The following is a 19429-nucleotide window of genomic DNA, read 5'->3' on the forward strand; positions in this document are numbered from 1 at the left end:
CTCATAAACAATAGAAATCATTTACTTTCTAAGCCAAATCTTGCCAGTAAAAAGGCTTTTTGTCAAGTAGTTATTGAACAGTAACGGTTTCGAAGGATAGAGTCTTCTACTTGATATCTCTAAAAATGCTTCCAAGTTTGAAGGGTGTGAGTCAAGTGGTTCTCAATTTAATAGGCTGATAATGTATTCAATGTTCAAGCCCCTGTGCCCTTGACATTTTGACATATCCACCACAAAAGCTGTAGAGGTCATCTACTTGATAATTTCAATCTTGCTACAAAGTTTACCGCAAAACAGACCACCTGACGCGACTGACAAACGTAACAACATAAGGTACACACAATTCTGCAAATAATGGAACTAAGTGTAAACATAATTTAAAGAACACACTATTGGCTTTTAGGTTTTCAAGGAACTAAAACTGGTTCTGCATTTGATACATCATTTTCATTTGAGGTAACACTGAATGTACTAACATTAACAATGAATAGCTTCTTGACTACCACATTGAAACGGATCAGAATATGCACATATCTGCAATGAAAATGTCAATTCTACCCCGGAAGAAATAAATAAGATTCAAAAGGACTATAGAAGTTAAAGTTAAAAATCTGTCATATCATTTGAGCAATATTTGAGTATTTTATAAATAATAGACGACGTCATATAAGTTCGCTGTGAAACAATTACATTAAACCAGCTTTAGGGGTCACCTCCATTAAACAGCAAACCTTTCTTAAGCAGTCAGTGTCTTATTTCCAGAAATGGTTATCAATTCTATAAATAATCGTCTGTGTGAAGTTAGCTGAATAGCAGAATAGCAGACTAACACAAGCAGAATAGCAGAACAGCAGAATAACAGATTTGCACAATAGCAGTATAACTCCAGCAGAATAGCATAACAGCAGAGTAACTTCAGCAGAATAACAGCAGAATAACAGACTAGCAAAATGGCAGAATATCTCCAGCAGAATCGCAGAAAAGCAGAGTAGCGGAATGATTCCAGCAGAATAGCAGAACAGCAAAATAACTCCGGCAGAATAACAGAAAAACTCCAGCAGAATGGCGGAATAGCAGAACAACTCCATCAGAATGACAGAACAGCAGAATAGCAGAATAAATCCAGTAGAATAGCAGAATAACCCAGAAGAATCACCGAACAGTAAAGTAACTCAAGCGGAATAACAGAATAGCGGAATACTTCCAGCAGAATAACAGAAAAGCAGAATAACTCCAGCAGAATAGCAGAAAAAAAGAACAGCAGAATAACTCCAGCAGAGTAACAGAATAACAGAATAGCTCCAACAGCATAGCAGAACAGCAGAGTAACTCCAGCAGATTTACAGAATAGCAGAATAGCAGAAAAACTCCGGCATAATGAAAAAATCACAGAATAGCAGAACAGCAGAATAACTCCGGCAGAATAACAGAAAAACTCCAGCAGAATGGCGGAATAGCAGAACAACTCCATCAGAATGACAGAACAGCAGAATAGCAGAATAAATCCAGTAGAATAGCAGAATAACCCAGAAGAATCACCGAACAGTAAAGTAACTCAAGCGGAATAACAGAATAGCGGAATACTTCCAGCAGAATAACAGAATAAAAGAATAGCTCCAACAGCATAGCAGAACAGCAGAGTAACTCCAGCAGATTTACAGAATAGCAGAATAGCAGAAAAACTCCGGCATAATGAAAAAATCACAGAATAGCAGAACAGCAGAATAACTTCAGCAGAATAGCAGAATAACTCTAGTAGAATTGCAGAATAGCAGAATGACTCCAGCATAATGGAAGAATCACAGGATAGCGGAATAATTCAAGCAAAATAGCAGAACAGCAGAATAACTCAAGTAGAATAGCAAAAGAACACTTGTAGATAAGCAGAAAAACTCCAGCAGAATGGCGGAATAGGAAAATAAATCCAGCAGAATGGCAGAACAGCAGTATAGCAGAATTACTCCAGCAGAATAGCGGAATAACTCCAGCCGAATGGCGCAAAAGCAATTTAACTTTAGCAGAATAGCAGAACATCAGAATAACTCCAGCAGAATAAAAGAGAAACAGAATAGCAGAATAACTCCTGCAAAATAGTAGAATAGCAAAATAACTCCAGCAGAATGGCGGAATAGCAGAAATGCAGAATAATAACTCATGTTGCAAAAATAGTCTTAAGCGCTGATGATTATTGGTATGCAGATGCGAGTCTAAATCAAAACATTCAGACTTTTTTACTTTTTATATATTGCTCTGCTAATCTGTAATACTGCTGGAGTTATTCTGCTATTCTGCTATCTGCATAAGTTATTCTGCTATTCTGCTGGAGTTAGTCTGCTATTCTGCTAGAGTTATTTTGCTATGCTGCTGGTGTTATTCTGCTATTCTGCTGGAGTTATTCTGCCATTCTGCTTTCAGCTTGAGTTACTATGCTATTCTCCTGGAGTTATTCTGCTATTCTGCTGGAATTATTCTGCTATGCTGCTATACTGCTGGAAATATTCTTCTATTCTGCTGAAGATTTTCTGCAATGCTTCTGGAGTTATTCTGCTATTCTGTTATTCTGTTTGAGTTATTTTGCTATTCTGCTGGAGTTATTCTGCTATTCTGCTGGAATTATTCTGCTATGCTGCTATACTGCTGGAGAAATTCTTCTATTCTGCTGGAGTTATTCTGCTGTTCTTCTCTACTATTCTGCTGGAATTATTCTGCTATTCTCTTATTCTGCTGGAGTTCTGATGTTCTGATGTTCTGATTCTGATGTTTTGCTATTCTGACATTCCGCTGGAGTTATTCTTCTATTCTGCTATTCTGTTATTCTGCTGGAGTTATTCTGCTTTTTTGCTATTCTACTATTCTACAGGAGTCATTCTGCTATTCTGTTATTTTGCTGGAGTTATTCTGCTGTCTGCTATTCTGCTGGAATTATTCTGCTGTTCTGCTATTTTATTATTCTGCTGGAGTTATTCTGCTGTTTTGCTATTCTGACATTCTGCTGGAGTTATTCTTCTATTCTGCTATTTTGTTATTCTGCTGGAGTTATTCTGCTTTTTTGCTATTCTACTATTCTGCAGGAGTCATTCTGCTTTTCTGCTATTCTGTTATTCTGCTGGAGTTAATCTGCTGTTCTGCTGCTCTGCTGGTGTTATTCTGTTATTCTTTTATTCCGCTGGAAGTATTCTGCTGTTCTGCTTTTTCTAATATAGGGCTGGAGTTATTATGCTTTTCTGTTATTCTGCCATTCTGCTGGAGTTATTCTGCTATTCTGATATTCTGCTGGAGTTGTTCTTCTGTTCTGCTATTCTGTTATTCGTCCGGAGTTATTATGCTGTTCTGCTATTCTGCTATTCTGCTGGAGTTATTCTGCTATTCTTCTATTCTGCTGGTCTGCTATTCTGCTGAAGTTATTTTGCTATTCACACAGACTAAATAACCTGCATTAAGCAGTCATTTTTTCATACTCCCTTGATTGGCTGCTTAAGATAGGTTTTACTAATGTATTAATAAATCGTTGTATAGATCGCGGTATGACTCCTTCGCAGACAAAACTAGAAATGATATTAAGTTCTCAACGTCAGGCAAATGTTTTCAGGACACTTGTCTTTACGTGGCACAAACGTTTAAAGGAAGGTTAGACGATTGATTAAAAGAGACGGTGACATAATAAAAATAGCACGGCTGTCATAGAAAAAAATGTTAAAAAGGTAATTGACCAGGACAGACGTTAGACAGTTTGCGAGGTGGCGTCGAAAGTTGGGCTTGAAAAATTTGCGGCTCACACAATTATGTCGGACAGTTTACAAATGAACCGTATATCAGCAAGATAGGTGCCTCGTTTGCTGATAACTGAAGATAATATCAACCGTGTAAATGCATCACGCAAGTTATTGTTGCGGTATCGCAGAGATGAACGCTTTTTGGGCGAAGTCATTAGCATGGATGTAACGTTTTTTTTTTAATATAAAGCCAGAATCGATCGTGTTGAAAACTCCCGTGACGCAACCCAAGAATGCTAAAGCGTAGAAGTCAATGGATAAAGTAATGTACATGGTGTTCATGATATGCTGTGCCGAAGGGGAAACCAATCAATTCGAAGGTATCTTTTTAGTAATAATCATAATAATGATAAGAGTATTAATTAATGATGATAGTAATAAAAATAACACATCATCACAGTCAAAACATTTATTGAATGTAATATGTTACTAATTTTGGTTATTTTCAATTTAGGTGGTGATCTGATGCATGCAATACGGAAAAATCGTCCATCGATGGCAGACGATCTAGAAAATGTAGTTTATCATCATTACAATGCTCCTTCCAATTTGGCATCATATACAGAATTTGAATTAGCTATTTAGGGACACCCGGCATATTCTCAAGATTTGGAGTTTTCATATTTTTCACAGTTGAAATCTTATATGTGTGGAATAAAGTTTGAACGTGACCGTGACATCAGACGCACAGTGAATGCATTTAATAGATCGTTTAAGGAAGAAAGGTTCGTTGAAATCTTTCAGAAATGGATAAATGAGTAAAACACCGCAAGAAGTGTATTGCCCACAGTGGGAATTACTTCCAAAAAGAGTAAAAACGGCGTTATGACATTTGCGGAAACTGAAGTTAATAACGTTGCGCGGTGTGCACCGACTATCAGTAAACATGTTTTTTTTCTTAATACTTAATAAATCTATTAGTTTTAAACGTATCACCTTGAAATCACCTATGTATAGATATTATCATTTCTAGTTAAAAATGACTCTGGCTGAGCATTATCGAGTTTAACATTTTTATATCCAAAATTTAACGCCATTTGTCCTCTTTTTAATCATATTTCATTCATCTTGTTCCAGTTAATGTTGAACTTCTATTATATTTTTAAAGGATGTGATTGACATACCAACTGAATATCCAGTTATATGTAAATAATTTACTACTTGTAATAAAAACTGGAACAATTAATGCAAGAATAGCAAGGGAAATGTAGAACCTTATTTTTAAGATTGTTCATAAACTCATGATTCACTGAATAACCCAATACATTGGACAGAAATGTAAATTTTATACTACAGTAATGTTTTATATTTGACAATCTGCTTTGGTTATCATGTTAGTCATCCAGCCTGCTTACGGAAGGTCAGCGGTTCTACCAGGTTCCCGCCTATGCCCAAAATAATGGCCAGAAGGGCACACGAGTCTTCTGCGCTGTGTAAAACTTTAAACATATATGTACAACATAAGATTGTCTTCCAGAACTGGGCCATGAAGTTTTATTTTGTTCTAGGGTTTATGTCAAACCAGCACAATTTAGGAATATGGCATTTTACTGCTTTGAATAGTTAAGGAACTCCCATTCGCCCACCATTATAGGCATGGGCAGATGCCTTAGTAGAACCAGTAGTCTTCGGTAAACCAGATTTATTGCTACCTTGTCTGAAATAATTGTATGTCACCTGAAGGGTTTCAAACATACGTGATGGAAAAGTGATTTGAAAGTCAACGTCCAGCTTTGACAGGTAAAGAAATGCCTTTTAGCCAGTCAGTCATGCATTGCTCTGAGATTGCCGTCATTTGATTAAAGTATAATACCGCAAAATGAACATTTAAGAATGATAACAACAATGTATCTTAAAATTACACTCCGGTATTTACTATTTATTTCATAAAAAAAAAAGAAAAGAATTAAACACGGCCATGGGTAGTTCTATGGCACCAACCTATGCTTCCCTGTTCATGGGCAAGTTTGAACATGACTTCTTCCAAACTCGGGACATCAAACCAACACTGTGGTTAAGGTTTCTTGATGATGTGTTTATGATATGGGATCATTCGCTTGACGAGCTGCATTCATTCATCAATGAAATAAATAGTTTCCATCCGAATATTAAGTTTACTCACACCATATCGAATAAATCCGTTTCCTTCTTGGATGTTCAAGTATCGAAAAGCGATTCGCTTCAAATTGAAACAGATATTTATGTGAAAGAAACAAGCAACCATCAGTATCTCGACTACACTTCATGTCATCCGAAAATGTGCAAGGACGGAATTCCTTACAGCCAGGCCAAACGTTATAGGAGAATTATATCGGACGACGATTCATTTGATTCATCACTTCATGAATTACGTGACTTCTTTTTAGACAGATATTATCCTAAATCTGTGATAGATGCAGCTTTTGAAAAAGTATCACATATGACACAAAGTGACGCACTAAATTCCTCAACCAGAGACAAGAAAAATGTACTCCCATTCACAGTGGTATATAATCCGTCGTTACCAAATATTGGCCGTTCAATTAATAAATACTGGGATCTTTTGAAGTTATCAAATAACAAAGGTGTTAATTTTGTGCATAATACGTACAAACCTACTGTAGCGTATAATCGGCCTAAGAATCTGCAAGACTTTTTGATAAGCTCAGAGTTTACGACTAACAGTACGAACATTTGTGCATCTGAAAGTTGTAAAAGAAACCGTTGTTCACATTGCCCGCGTATTAATACTGGGACATCATTTACGAGTCACGTTACAAAGGAGACATTCAATTTACGTCACAACATGAACTGTCAAACTAAAAACGTAGTGTACTTAATAACATGCAAAAAGTGCAACATGCAGTATGTTGGACAAACTATGCAACCTGTTTCCAAACGTATGAACAGCCACAAATTTGATATATGTAATTTCATTGACTCTGCATTCTCTTCCAATGTTGCTACACACTTTAATGCAAATAATCATTGTATGAATGACTTCTCATTTATGCCGATTGATATTGTGAAAAATAATATTGACCGTCTCTGTAAAGAAACTTTCTGGATCCATAAACTAAAAACAAAAAGTCCGGAAGGATTAAATTCAAAACTGCTATTTACAATAGATTAAATTCATGAATATTATGCATGTGCAGTTGTACATTTACACATATACTCTGGGTACTATTCCGTTTTTTCCTATCGCCGCTTTTTTATGTAATCTTTCTATAGGAAATTTTGGGTATTTTCATATCCGGGATAGTACCTTGTACTAATTATATGTATATAATTATATGTATTTGCATTTTGATATTTTGATTAACGTTTTCCCGCCATTTGACGTTACGTTATCAGTTTTACGTCACGTCCGTTGTTTATATTTGTATGTGTATTATCCTGATGAAGGCGTTAGCCGAAACGTTGATGAGATAAAAAAACTATACATAATACGTGTTGTTGTTGAAATACCTATCGCGCTATTTATTTCATTAAAGTCTAAAGTTTTAGAATAAAGCATAGTATATCATATTCTAAAATATCTGGATATTTCTCTCACATTTTGTAATCATCTCCCTTCTTATTAAATCAAATAGATAGATACTGATAATAACAAACACATATATTGACTTATATCATGTAATACGCGCAATCACTTCGCTGATAATTAAATAATTTCAATAATATAGGGGTCCAAGAATTTATTAATTTCTTAATTCAGACCCTTTATGAGTAAGATATAAGTCCGTCAAACATCACAGAGTGCTCTAAAGTGACCACTACAACCTATCTTTTCTTGCTTCTTGCTTATCTGTCCTTTTTTCCTGTACGATCTCATAGATATATTTTTGTCTTTACATTTGCTTTAAATACTAAATGAATACACGTATATTTATTTTCCTTCATTTTATGTCTAACCGGTCTACATACAATACTGTTTATTGTGCAGTTAAAATGTTACCGAATTAAAATACCAAATTACGCAAGGAGAGAGTTTCAAATAAGCTTGGCTTTCTACTCAATCCTTCATGCTGTAACTATGTAACGTTTCATGTTGTAAATATATATGAATAAAATATTGTTCAAACCAACCGCAATCACTTCGCTGATAATTAAATAATTTCAATAATATAGGAGTCCAAGAAACAAAAGTGCATTGAGTACATTTTACAGAAATTTGATTGGTAAGAAAATGGAAAATAGCATAATTTGAGGCGGCCATTTTGAAATATATATATATATATATATCTGTGTGTGTGTGTGTGTGTGTGTGTGTGTGTGTGTGTGTGAAATGCTGCTCTTCCTTAATAATGAAGAGTATCTCTTCATAATTAAGGAAGATCAGCATTTCCTTTTATATTTTTGAACTATTAAACACTGATGATGAAGGCGAGCGCCATTTTAACTGGCAGTATTAAAGATTTCAATGTATGATCAGTAACATATACTAAATACATAGGCATACGAGCAGGGGATGGGGAGGAGAGCACCACTTTTTGTTGTGAGTGAATAAATTTTTCTATCATATTGATAAAACTATATAGATAATTTCATCCTGAAAAGCTAACTAGTATTTGGCACTTGATATTTGAAACAATCATCGATGGAACCACTTCCTAAAAGGGTCTGGCCATTTAACAAAATCCCTTCTCAAACATCCTTTTTTACAAGGATAATATGACATAATATAAATCTAACTAACTAACTGACCGCTTAACTTTCAGTCTTTAATCCTAACGAAAGGCTAGTTTCACGATACAATTTATATTGGGATACAGAAGCAACGATACCGTACATATAGCGATACAAACTGAGTACCATAAGTCAGCATTCATGTGACAAAAACAAATCAATGTTCCAACACATGGAAAGCTCTTGAAATTTCGCTTTCAAGTTACAAAGCTTTTATAAAAGATGAATTTGTTTATTAACTATATTTAACACTGATTTTCTGAAAGTTTTCATTCAATGTTCCTATTTTTATTCTATTATATCTGTATCGTAAAACAGGCCTATGATAGACTACTCGTATTGCCGGACTAATTATACAGTGAATTTCAATATATCGTTACATTCTTAGCAATCCTTTTAGAACTAAGGATTTGGCATGCACAAATTTAAGAATTTTCAAGAGGACCACCATACACCCCTCATACAGAAAGATAGATCTATACATACAGCTCCGAAGTTGGCTTACCCTATTACCTCTGCCAACGCTCAATTCCCTTCCTCGTAAGATATGTATTAAATTTTCAACTGTCGTGTAAAAGTATGTGTATCATTTCTAAGATTTTTATATCATATATAGCGAGCTATATGACTAGCTCAAATAGTCCATGTGTACCTGTTGTGTTAAGATTCGGTAAAGTTTAAACGGCTTGTGGTAGGATAATGCCTTGCACGCCAGATGATTACCCTCTATGTTAAATGTTAACAACAGGCATAGTACGTAAGACACAAACAATATTTTGTTGTATAGACCAAATAAAATCATTTTCGAACGTAATCTATCCTTTGCAGACGGTTGAACAACATGGGAAACGTTAATAAGCTTTAAAAATACAGGCTATAAAATTTAAATATGCTTGACAATACCCGGTAATGAATGCAAAAACACAATGTCCTAGCGGCAGAAAGCTATAAATTCGACGAATTAAATCCAGTATCTCTTAAGGGCCTTAGCCTAAATATTCTGCTTTTGCTATTTTTTCCATATTTAAAGGGGCTTTCATCAGGACTATGGTCACATGTTCACTGCTATTATTTCCACGAATGTATTTGGACCAAACGATTACTTCAGCGTTGATGATGGTCATGTTTTACCTGGATTAATACACAAAACATATATGGCACAACGTAAGTTCGTGTTACACATGCTATTTAAGATATATGATAAAAGATTTACATACAATGAAAGATTATTTGAGAAAAAATATAGATTGACTCCTATATAAATGGTTAATTTACAAAATTCCAAAACAGTAATTTGTAGTTCTCATGCAAGTGCCTAAAAAATTAAAGTTTTAGAGTTTTGAAGTATAAGTTGATTACATCCCACATAATAAAGCGTTTGCTTTGTAAAAATGTATTCAGGTGAAAACACCGATTTAGTCGTCTACGGGACAGGTAAACCTTTACGACAATTCATTTATTCCCGTGACTTGGCGAAACTTATCATCTGGGCACTAAGAGAGTACAACGAAGTGGAACCTATCATTTTATCAGGTACACATTACATAATTTAGATGATGATTTCTTTTATCCTCCGCTTACTCACTATAATGCAGTGGTTATTTTCAATATTTATGAAAAATCTTTGAAGACAGGGTATGTATTATGTATCGTTTAATACCATTCTCCAGTCTTGTTTTCTGATGGTTACAACTGTATGAATTTTATACTAATTGGATTGTTTGCATGTTTGCATAAAAGTAAATGCTGTAAAAGTTAGGGATGGCAATGAATATTCGAATATTCATTCATTACGAAAATATTCGAATACTGTTTCACTATTTAAATATTCGAGAACAAATCTAGATCATGACAAATAAATTCATGCAAAATGAAAGTACAACAATGTTTTTATATTTTTTAGCCAAACCCTTGAGAAAATTACTTCCATGATTCTAAGACTTGTCATTGTGTATATATGCGTGCCGAAATTGTCCTTCACTATGAAATTGTACCTATAGTAGTGGTCACCGCTAATTAGTGTCCTTTAAGTAATCTTTATCAGACGCAATAGGTGCAAAATGCTGATTATTAAAAAGACCGAACATCACTTGATCTTATCACTCGAATTTAAGTTATAGGCCATCAAAGATATATTTGAATAAGGAAACTTCCAAGAAGTCTATAAAACATGTCCTATGCAATGCATAATTATTATTTTTGTAAGTAAATCGTATCATCTAATCAATATGGCTATGAAAATAGTTTTCTCAAAATGTTACGAGTAAATGCATCTCGTTAAGCTAACATTTTAATTTAGTACTTAATTTTTAGACAAAAACAGTGTATTCAACCAAATATTTCATATCGCCCTAATTTGATTGAAAATATACTTCAATTTATCACGTTATTCTACTGTCAAACTGCAACCTACGAGTTATTTCGGTTGGAAGTATTTCACGCGATCATCTGCCAAGCAGTCGGCTGCATTAACTTGTGTGCCGTGATCTTTACATATGTAGTGGCTACATTCTATTGAGAAATAAGATTCATAAACTAACTGAAGGCAAATAACGGATTTGGTGGTTCATTTTCCTCAAAAGTTGAACAAGAGATGCGAACGATTGGTCAGTCTTTTTTGGTCAATGTCAAAACAATTTCCGGGAAAAACGAAAGAAAATTGCTACGAGTCGATGTATGTTAAACACATAAAAGTTTGACAGAATATTCAATTATTCGTTCGAAATGTTGACTGAATATACGAATACCAAAAATGCTATTCGTTGTAGTCCTTAATAAAAATCAACAAGAACGTAAGATATATAGTGAGATACTTTCTTTTACCATATTCATTCTGTTTTCAGTGTTATGTCAAATTGACTTGTCTAATTGTCTGTGCATTCTTAAAAGTTTTCGTACACAGGTCGGAGACGGAAACTAGCAGCTTAGGTCCACTGGCAGCTTTTCTTGCGCAAAGTACTTTATCTAAAAATAATGACAAACAAATGCAAGCTGATTGAATTATCTGTACTCATTTTTTTTACGAAAAACATCACCTTGGACAATACAAATGTAGGATTCAGTTTAAATTTATCACTAACTTTAAGCTTATAAAATGCAAACTGCGATCATTGTCTAAATTTTTATTTTTCTAATTGACAATAAAGATATTTCCTTCACCCAGTTACATTTCAGACGTGCTTATTTTGAAACATAAAACACATGTAGAATTAAAGAATTTTTTCCTAGATATTTTCAAAATTCCCCCATGTTCCAATAAAATGCTATTCATAACTTTATCATGACATCACAGTACATAAGGGGTTCTAATTGACCAATCAGAGAGCTGCATTTTCGAGTACCTGCCAGTTTCCACTTGGGTATAACAGAATATCTTTACAATGAATATATAGTGACTTTAGAAATAAATATTACGCTATTTTAGAAACAAAATAAAGATTTGTCACTGCACATGCCCGAGATGATGCTACAAACAACAAAATCTTGAAATTTTATTAAAATATTATATCGATTTAATACCTTTATTTTAGTAAAAAGTTTGAGATTTTACACATGATGCTGCTGAACATAGAAACTTATCCTGGGAGATTTGAACTTCGAGAACTATATTGAAATTTATGAACGCCAAACAAAAAACGCGCACTGGTGAAGACATTCGAAATGTCAGGGCAACAAATCCAATCATATATGCTACCGGACATAAAAACAGGTCCCCCGTAATGATGTAAAAGAAGTATGCCAGCAAACGACCTTAATATGAAATGCAAAGTGATGACAACCCCTTCTATTTAGCTACAGTAACAAACAGTGAGCAACAAGCAGAGCATGAAAGGTGGTTCATTTCACATTCCATTGGAGTAAAGAAAGTACACAATCTTATGACAAAAATGACTGAAAAGGCCAACTTACCTAGTTGTAAAAACAAACGTCTGACAAACACTTGTGTCAGAAAGCATTTGTTCCAGAACCTTTTGAACAATTACGTTCCAAAAGATCAAGCAGCCAATGTAACTGGTCATAAAAATCCACGTTCTCTCAACAACTACAGGCATCAGCAAAATATGTCCAGAATATTGTCATCAAGTGGCCATGACTTTATAGAGAATCTATTAGAATCAATAGTTACAGTTTAAATCAGCCAGAAGATCTCCACCATTCAACACCAACGCGAAGCTCACAAGTACACATATCCCAGTCGCAAGAAACATCCTCGTTTAACATTGAAAACAACCGTGCACTGAGCTCCAATTTTGGAAATTCGAATATATGTGGCACATTCAATATTACTCTGCATACTGACCAGCCAAAGAGGCCACACATTGACCAGTGAAAGCATTCAGCTTCGTTTATGTTGTTTGCAGCTGTAGATCTTCATGTATTATATGCCGTGTAATCTAAAAATAACTCAACACATCAATTTCATATCTGACGCCCAAGAGCATAGTTGTTGTTGCATAGCATGACGTGTTTTCTTTTTGATTGTTACATATTTCAAACGTTAAACGCTGTTTTGTTTTTTCTTAAAATGGTCGAATTAACTGTTGACCTCACTAAACAGTCGAATCTATGCGTAATTAGGCTTCATTACGTTATGACTTAATGCGCGACATAAAATAGTTCCACATTTTATTGTTTCTGTTATGGTAAGTGAGAAATAGAATCCATCATTTGGTCTTCGGTGGAGATCGGAAATCCTAATCCTGGGGCGAAACCTCTCAAATAGGAAACTCGGCTCAGCCTCGTTACCGACTTGAGCGGTGCGCCCTCGGGTCGGGATTTTACGATCTTCACCGACGACCAATGATATATTCTTTAAATATTTATATCTTTAACGTAAGCAATTAAACCAGATGTCTGCTCTATTGTTAAGCCGAAAATGCAAAAGAGAATTTACATATTTTATTTTGACTTTTTCAATTTTAGAAAAAAAAAACATATTTAGCAATACTTTCCAGCCTTCACGATTGTGTGATTGGATGTTAAAAGGAATGGTGTTTTCAAAATATGTCGTGTAACAAAAGTAGTGTTGATTCTTTCACTTTGATACTTTCCTTTATTCTACAGTTGGAGAGAAGGACGAAATCAGCATAAAGGAGGCTTCCTGTTATATCATAAAACATATGCAGTTTAATGGGAAAGTAATTTATGACACAAGCAAGAGTGACGGTCAATTTAGAAAAACAGTATCGAATGCTAAGCTTAGACGATACCTTCCGAATTTTGAATTTACTTCATTTGATGAAGGTCAGTCTCAGTTATTCAGATATTTTTACATGTTCAAGCAATGATACTGTTCCAGTAATTTTTTGAAAGAGCTCTTGTGATTTTAGGTAAAATCCCAAAAGGGACAAACCAAGTCAGACACTACACTGCAATCGTAAACGAAAAAAAAAGAGCCATAAATGCCAACCTTAATTTTGCAGATCATATCTGAATATTACCAAAACAATACACTGAAGAAGGTGTCGGGCGTTATGCGATTGTACATAATGATGTATATACATAGATTTTATCATTATTTTTATTATTTCAGCGATGCATATTCTGTGTGATAAAGAGATATAAGCTTTGCTACTTTTTAATAGGTCGACCCTTTGTTTTTGTAAATATTTTAGACACTGTTATAACTTTCGATTTTTTTTCTGACAGCTTGGCTAGAGTTACAAATCCAGTTCTTTATCCTTTAATAGCATACCATAGACTCATGAAATATAGGCATTTTCTGAGATTATTGCACATCTTATTTTGTGTACACATGTGACAGTTTGCAAGAAAAATCATTGAAATTATGAGTAAAACATTTGGGTACTATAGGTTATCGCTTTTCAGTCCGTGAGCAATTTTGTGTCCGGTCAATAACTTTTTTATTCATCAAGGGATTTGAAGGTATGACCCACATAATGGTGAATATTTTAAATGTTCAAAACAATGTTACACAGCAATATACTGTATCCAGTGAGAGACTTGTAAAGCTTTTTTTACTAGCAATATTATTAAACATTATACAATGTGGACCTGTGACGAGGTTTGTAAAGCCCTTTCCTTTTTATTGAACAACATTTACATCAGGTTTGGGAATGCAGTTTTTAGACAAGTAGTTGGTATTCCCATGGGAACAAATTGTGCATCCCTTGTCGCAGATTTGTTTTTATATTGTTATGAAAGAGACTTTATGTTGAGCCTTTCTCCAGATACGCAGGCAGATATTATAACTGCATTTAATAATACATCACGTTATCTGGATGATATTCTTAATATGGATAATCCGTTTTTTGGTCAATTGGTGGGTACTATTTATCCTAAGGAGCTTCAGTTAATTAAAACTAACAATTCGGATAATGGTGCTTCGTTTTTAGATTTACATCTCTCTATTTATGACAATATTATACATACCAAAATTTATGACAAGAGGGATAATTTTAACTTTAGTATTGTAAATTTTCCTCATTTGGATGGGGATGTACCTCAGGCTGCATCTTATGGGGTATATATTTCTCAAATATTTCGGTTTGCCAGAGCGTGTAGTCATGCCAAGCATTTCAATGAACGTAATCTATATATTACAAGTAAACTTCTTCAGCAAGGCTACCGTTATTACAAATTGCGTAAATATTTTGCTAAATTTTACTATCGTAATTCTGATTTAGTTTTAAAATTCAATAGTAATTTAAAGACACTTCTGCGAGAAGGTATTTCTAAACTTCGTAAGATATTGGGTCATGGTAATTTTCCAAATGTATTTGGTAAAATTAGAAAACGTTTTATTAAAAGAAGTTACGACCCAACCGTTTTGAGACATACCGCATGTTTAGTGTTCAACCCGTTTACAGTTGGACACTACGCTTCCCTCTTTGATTGTGTCTGACGGAAGAGGGGGAGGACTCTATGATAAGCAGTTTTAAATCTAACCAGGACTGAACTGTTTTGATATCTGTCTTCTGGCCTGTTTCGTCGGGCCCTTAAGGGTGTTTCTCTTGTTGCTCTGTCTTCTGAAAAGGCATTGTGTACATACGTTTTTGGTTCTAAAGGTTTGATTTTTATATATTTATACACGAGCATTTTTGTGTTTTACATGCCATACCTTTTTGTTTCCATTACGTGTGTTAGAGATTCACCTGGAGGGGATTACTTTTATTTACACTGTCCCGTGTCTTTGGAACATGGTGGGGGGGGGGCGTTAAAAGTGAGGTTGGGTGCGCACCATAAACCCGTTTAAGCTCCCCAGTGTTGTTTTTGCCACTGTCCGTTCCAAGGCGGTGCCCCACTGTGTTCCTTTGGTTGTTCGTTTTGTCCTCGTGTGTTGACTTTGTTTGTGCGCGCGTGTGTGTGTTTGTGGTGTGCGCGTCTGCGTGCTGTGGCATTCCCTGTTTGATATTTGTCTTTGTTTTTTTGGTACGCAAAATTTAAACAGCTTTTACCGTGCCACTTTATATCTATCAGTTTTGCTATTTTGACTGTTTTAAATTTTGCTAATTTCATTCAAAATAACACCTACCTATATTTCTTCCACAATATGTATTCTAAAGAGTAAAGGCAAAATAGAGAACTTTTACCGTATATAACGCAGTATTTGTTAAGATGTCTAATTCTGCTCCCTTCTAGTTCAGAGGTAAATTCACTTTGAACAGCAAGAAATCACTTATCATTTTTTTTCACTTTTGTACAATAAATCAATATTAAGCCTTGACAAAAGTAAACACTTACTAGAAGAAAGGAATATAAGGGGGGGGGGGCGAAAATTGGTCCCCGTTGGGCTTGAACCTATGGTCCCTGAAAATGTTTAGTCAAAGTAGATTTATTGTAGGAATTGAATACTCTTAAAAAGGGGGTACACTATTACGTTGGCCATACCTTAATATTACTGGGCGAAGCTGTTTCCCAAGATGAGACAACGTGTCAGGAGCAAAACACAGAAGCCTAGGTCAGAGGTCAAGGTCACACCTGGATGTCAAATTCTTGCAACTTTTTTTTTTCTGTCCGTTCTTTTTTACTGAACAATCAATGAAGCAATTTTATAATTATTTCATCTTAAAAGTATCCAAAAATAAGCCGATATATTATGCACAACTTTCAGACACCTAGCTTAAAAGACAATGTCACGTTTGGCAGTCAAATGTTAGCATTAGATAGCATAGATAGGTTATGTTTCGTGTCCCGTCCAGAACTCTGTCATCCCTCAAAAGAGTATAATATCACATGGCATATTCCCGTGACATGCGCAAAATCCAGATACCTTACTCAAGGGTCAAGGTCGCACTTGGAAATCAAATTTCAATAGTTTGTTTTTCCTGTACGGTCCATAACGTTGTCATACAAAACAGAATTTAAATGACACAACTATTTCCCTGGATAAGCTGACGTCTCGAGCGCGAAACCTGCTGAAAGGTTAATGTCACACCTGGAGGTCAAAGGCAAGCAGGGCATTTTCCTGTCCGGTCTGTAACTCCGCAATTCTTAAAGGGATTTTGATATACCTTTTCAAAACTATACCCCATAAAAAGACGACATGTCATGCGTTACACCCAGATCCTTTACTAACGGTCATGGTCACACTTGGAAAGTGGTCAAAAATTATGTCATTCATTAAGGGATTAATATTACCTTATCCCTAACTTAAAGGTCAATGACACTGTCAGAGGTCCAAGGTTGATAGATATATTTTCCTACTCGTATAAGCTCATGTGACATATGGACCCAATTAAAATTATTTATTTGTTTGTTTATTTTCTTCAGAATAAGTTCCCTCTAATATGATGATTTGTTAAATCTTTAATATTGTCCCAACATTTACTACAAGAAATGTTATCAAATGGAAATCAAATATTCTTTTATATTTATAGATGTTAAAAGCATTCTACAATATATATATATATATATATATATATATATATATATATATATATATATATATATATATATGACAACTTGTAGATACGCTTGGATTTTCCTAAATTTTGATAGAATAGTCACAAACTAGTTTCGCCGCGAATGGCTCATCAGTGTGTATCTATCTATCTATCTATCTATAAAGCTCAATAGGGCCATCACATATTGGATTGCGGTGTCGAGGCGTAACGATTTGATAATATACATTGTGTCTGAAATCCTTCGCCTCACTTCTGATTCATGAAAGGAACTTGGTGGTTACTTACGGAGAATAGGCTTGTACTGGTACAGAACCAAGGACCACTTGTTAGGCTAATGTACTGCCTTTACATAACTACAATACTGTTTAAAAATGGCGTAAAATCCTAAGCAAACAAAACATCATTGACAAATATTGCATCGTTATTTTATACTGCAGTAAAGACAATTAGTTACCTTCCAGTAGGGGACTTTGTATTGCGCTCATTCACTTGTTTTCACCATTTAAAATTGATCACTGATGATTTTTGTTTTTCAGCTGTGAAAGAAACATGTGACTGGTTCATTAAAAACTACAATCAGGCAAGAAAATAGAAGCACATTTATACAAGTGAACTTATTGCTGTTGTGTTATCTATGGACTGAGGATGAAATGTATATATTGGGATCCCTATAATCTGTAAAATTATTGATGTAGACATTATCGATATGAAGTAGGAAATGTTAGGAGAGTTTTCATTATATTTTCAAAACAAAAGTTTGAAGGGCAGCACTGTACTTTTCTTAATAAAATTATATTCTACCATTGCAGCAAAAGTAAAGAAATGAGCTCATATGTTAGATAATTAAAAATATATGTGAAATCTATATCAAAGAAAGGGTCCCCATATATGTTCAATTTTACCACCAGAATGAGTATTTTCATTTATGTTTTTGAAAGCAAAAGGAATATCTTTAGCCATAGGACAGCGAATAAGACAATCATTTTGCTTCCTAATCAACAAATGAGTTTTATCTTTCCCATGACTTAACAATTCATTAAAGATTACCACCATGCAAAATGCTGTCTAAGTTTTCGGTAATTTCAATTTTTTTTATTTTCGTTGCAAAATAATTGTTGCTGTTATTGACTAAAATCCGGCTACAGCTGTACAAATTGTATCTTATATCCTTTTACGACCTTATATCTTTGATTTTCAGAACTTGCCCACATGCTTATTTTTCGTCCAGTCTTAACAAAAAAGACATATTTAATTTTCAAAGACAAAATTGAAAGCTTTACAAACTAATTTTAATTTTCTAGTTAAAAACAATTGAATAAATTTGTTTAAAAATTCCACCAGTCGAAACCAAAAATTTGACCCATTTTAGAAAATCCCTTGTCGCCTGCATTCTTGCAATGGTGTATGATTTATATTTTAATACCTTCAGACGATCTATTTTTCTACTTTCTATGTGCAGTAGGATGTAAAATATAAGCATTCTGCTCATTTCTGCTATGTCGCCAAGTATACTGAACCAAATACTAACTCTGTTAATAGCACAAGAGTACATCGGTGCACCAAACCTACATGCAGTATTTTGAAAGTGGGTTTATTGTAATAGCGGAAGGACATTTTCAATAGTATAAACACAAAATGCATTCATCACGGTCATACATATTACTGTCGCCCAAAACAGTCTCACCTACCGTAACTAATATATTTACAAAGTATTTTGAAACAGGTATAGATGAGATAAAAGTGATACAAACTGCCGTCAAATTATTCTGCTTTATTAAAACAACTCCCTAGTTACTTTCTGATGAGTAAATATTTCTGATACAATCGTTTCAAGTTCATCTATATTTTGTCGCGATTTAAAATTTCTCCTCCGTAACGGGGGCTTCTTCCAATATGATAACAATGGTGTTTTCCCTCTATGTCTGTATCATATACCTTGAATGCATCAGTATGAAAGCTAGGTTTCAGTACACGCCATCAAGGGTCTAAGGGGTATCAGGTATTCAAATAATTTTATCTCTTCCGTAACTTATCCCTTCCGTAATATAACATCTTAGCCGTTTTTAAATGCCTACTGAAATGCGAAAAAACACACACCAAAAAAGGTCGTTCACATGA

General features: G+C 34.5%; 1 protein-coding gene across 1 annotated transcript in view; it reads left to right on the plus strand.

The window, feature by feature from the left end:
- Positions 1 to 18035, plus strand: part of LOC128553376 (GDP-L-fucose synthase-like) — a gene marked incomplete at its 5' end in the record, with an annotated part of 54813 nt that extends 36778 nt beyond the window's left edge. Inside the window, 4 exons of the mRNA XM_053534515.1 lie at positions 9475 to 9608; positions 9846 to 9977; positions 13509 to 13688; positions 17848 to 18035. Coding sequence (XP_053390490.1) covers positions 9475 to 9608; positions 9846 to 9977; positions 13509 to 13688; positions 17848 to 17903 — 502 coding nt within the window. The remainder of the gene's footprint in view (positions 1 to 9474; positions 9609 to 9845; positions 9978 to 13508; positions 13689 to 17847) is intronic.
- Positions 18036 to 19429: the final 1394 nt, after the last annotated feature.

Source organism: Mercenaria mercenaria, unplaced genomic scaffold (genome assembly GCF_021730395.1).
Source record: "Mercenaria mercenaria strain notata unplaced genomic scaffold, MADL_Memer_1 contig_3757, whole genome shotgun sequence".
Taxonomy (NCBI): Eukaryota; Metazoa; Mollusca; class Bivalvia; order Venerida; family Veneridae; genus Mercenaria; species Mercenaria mercenaria.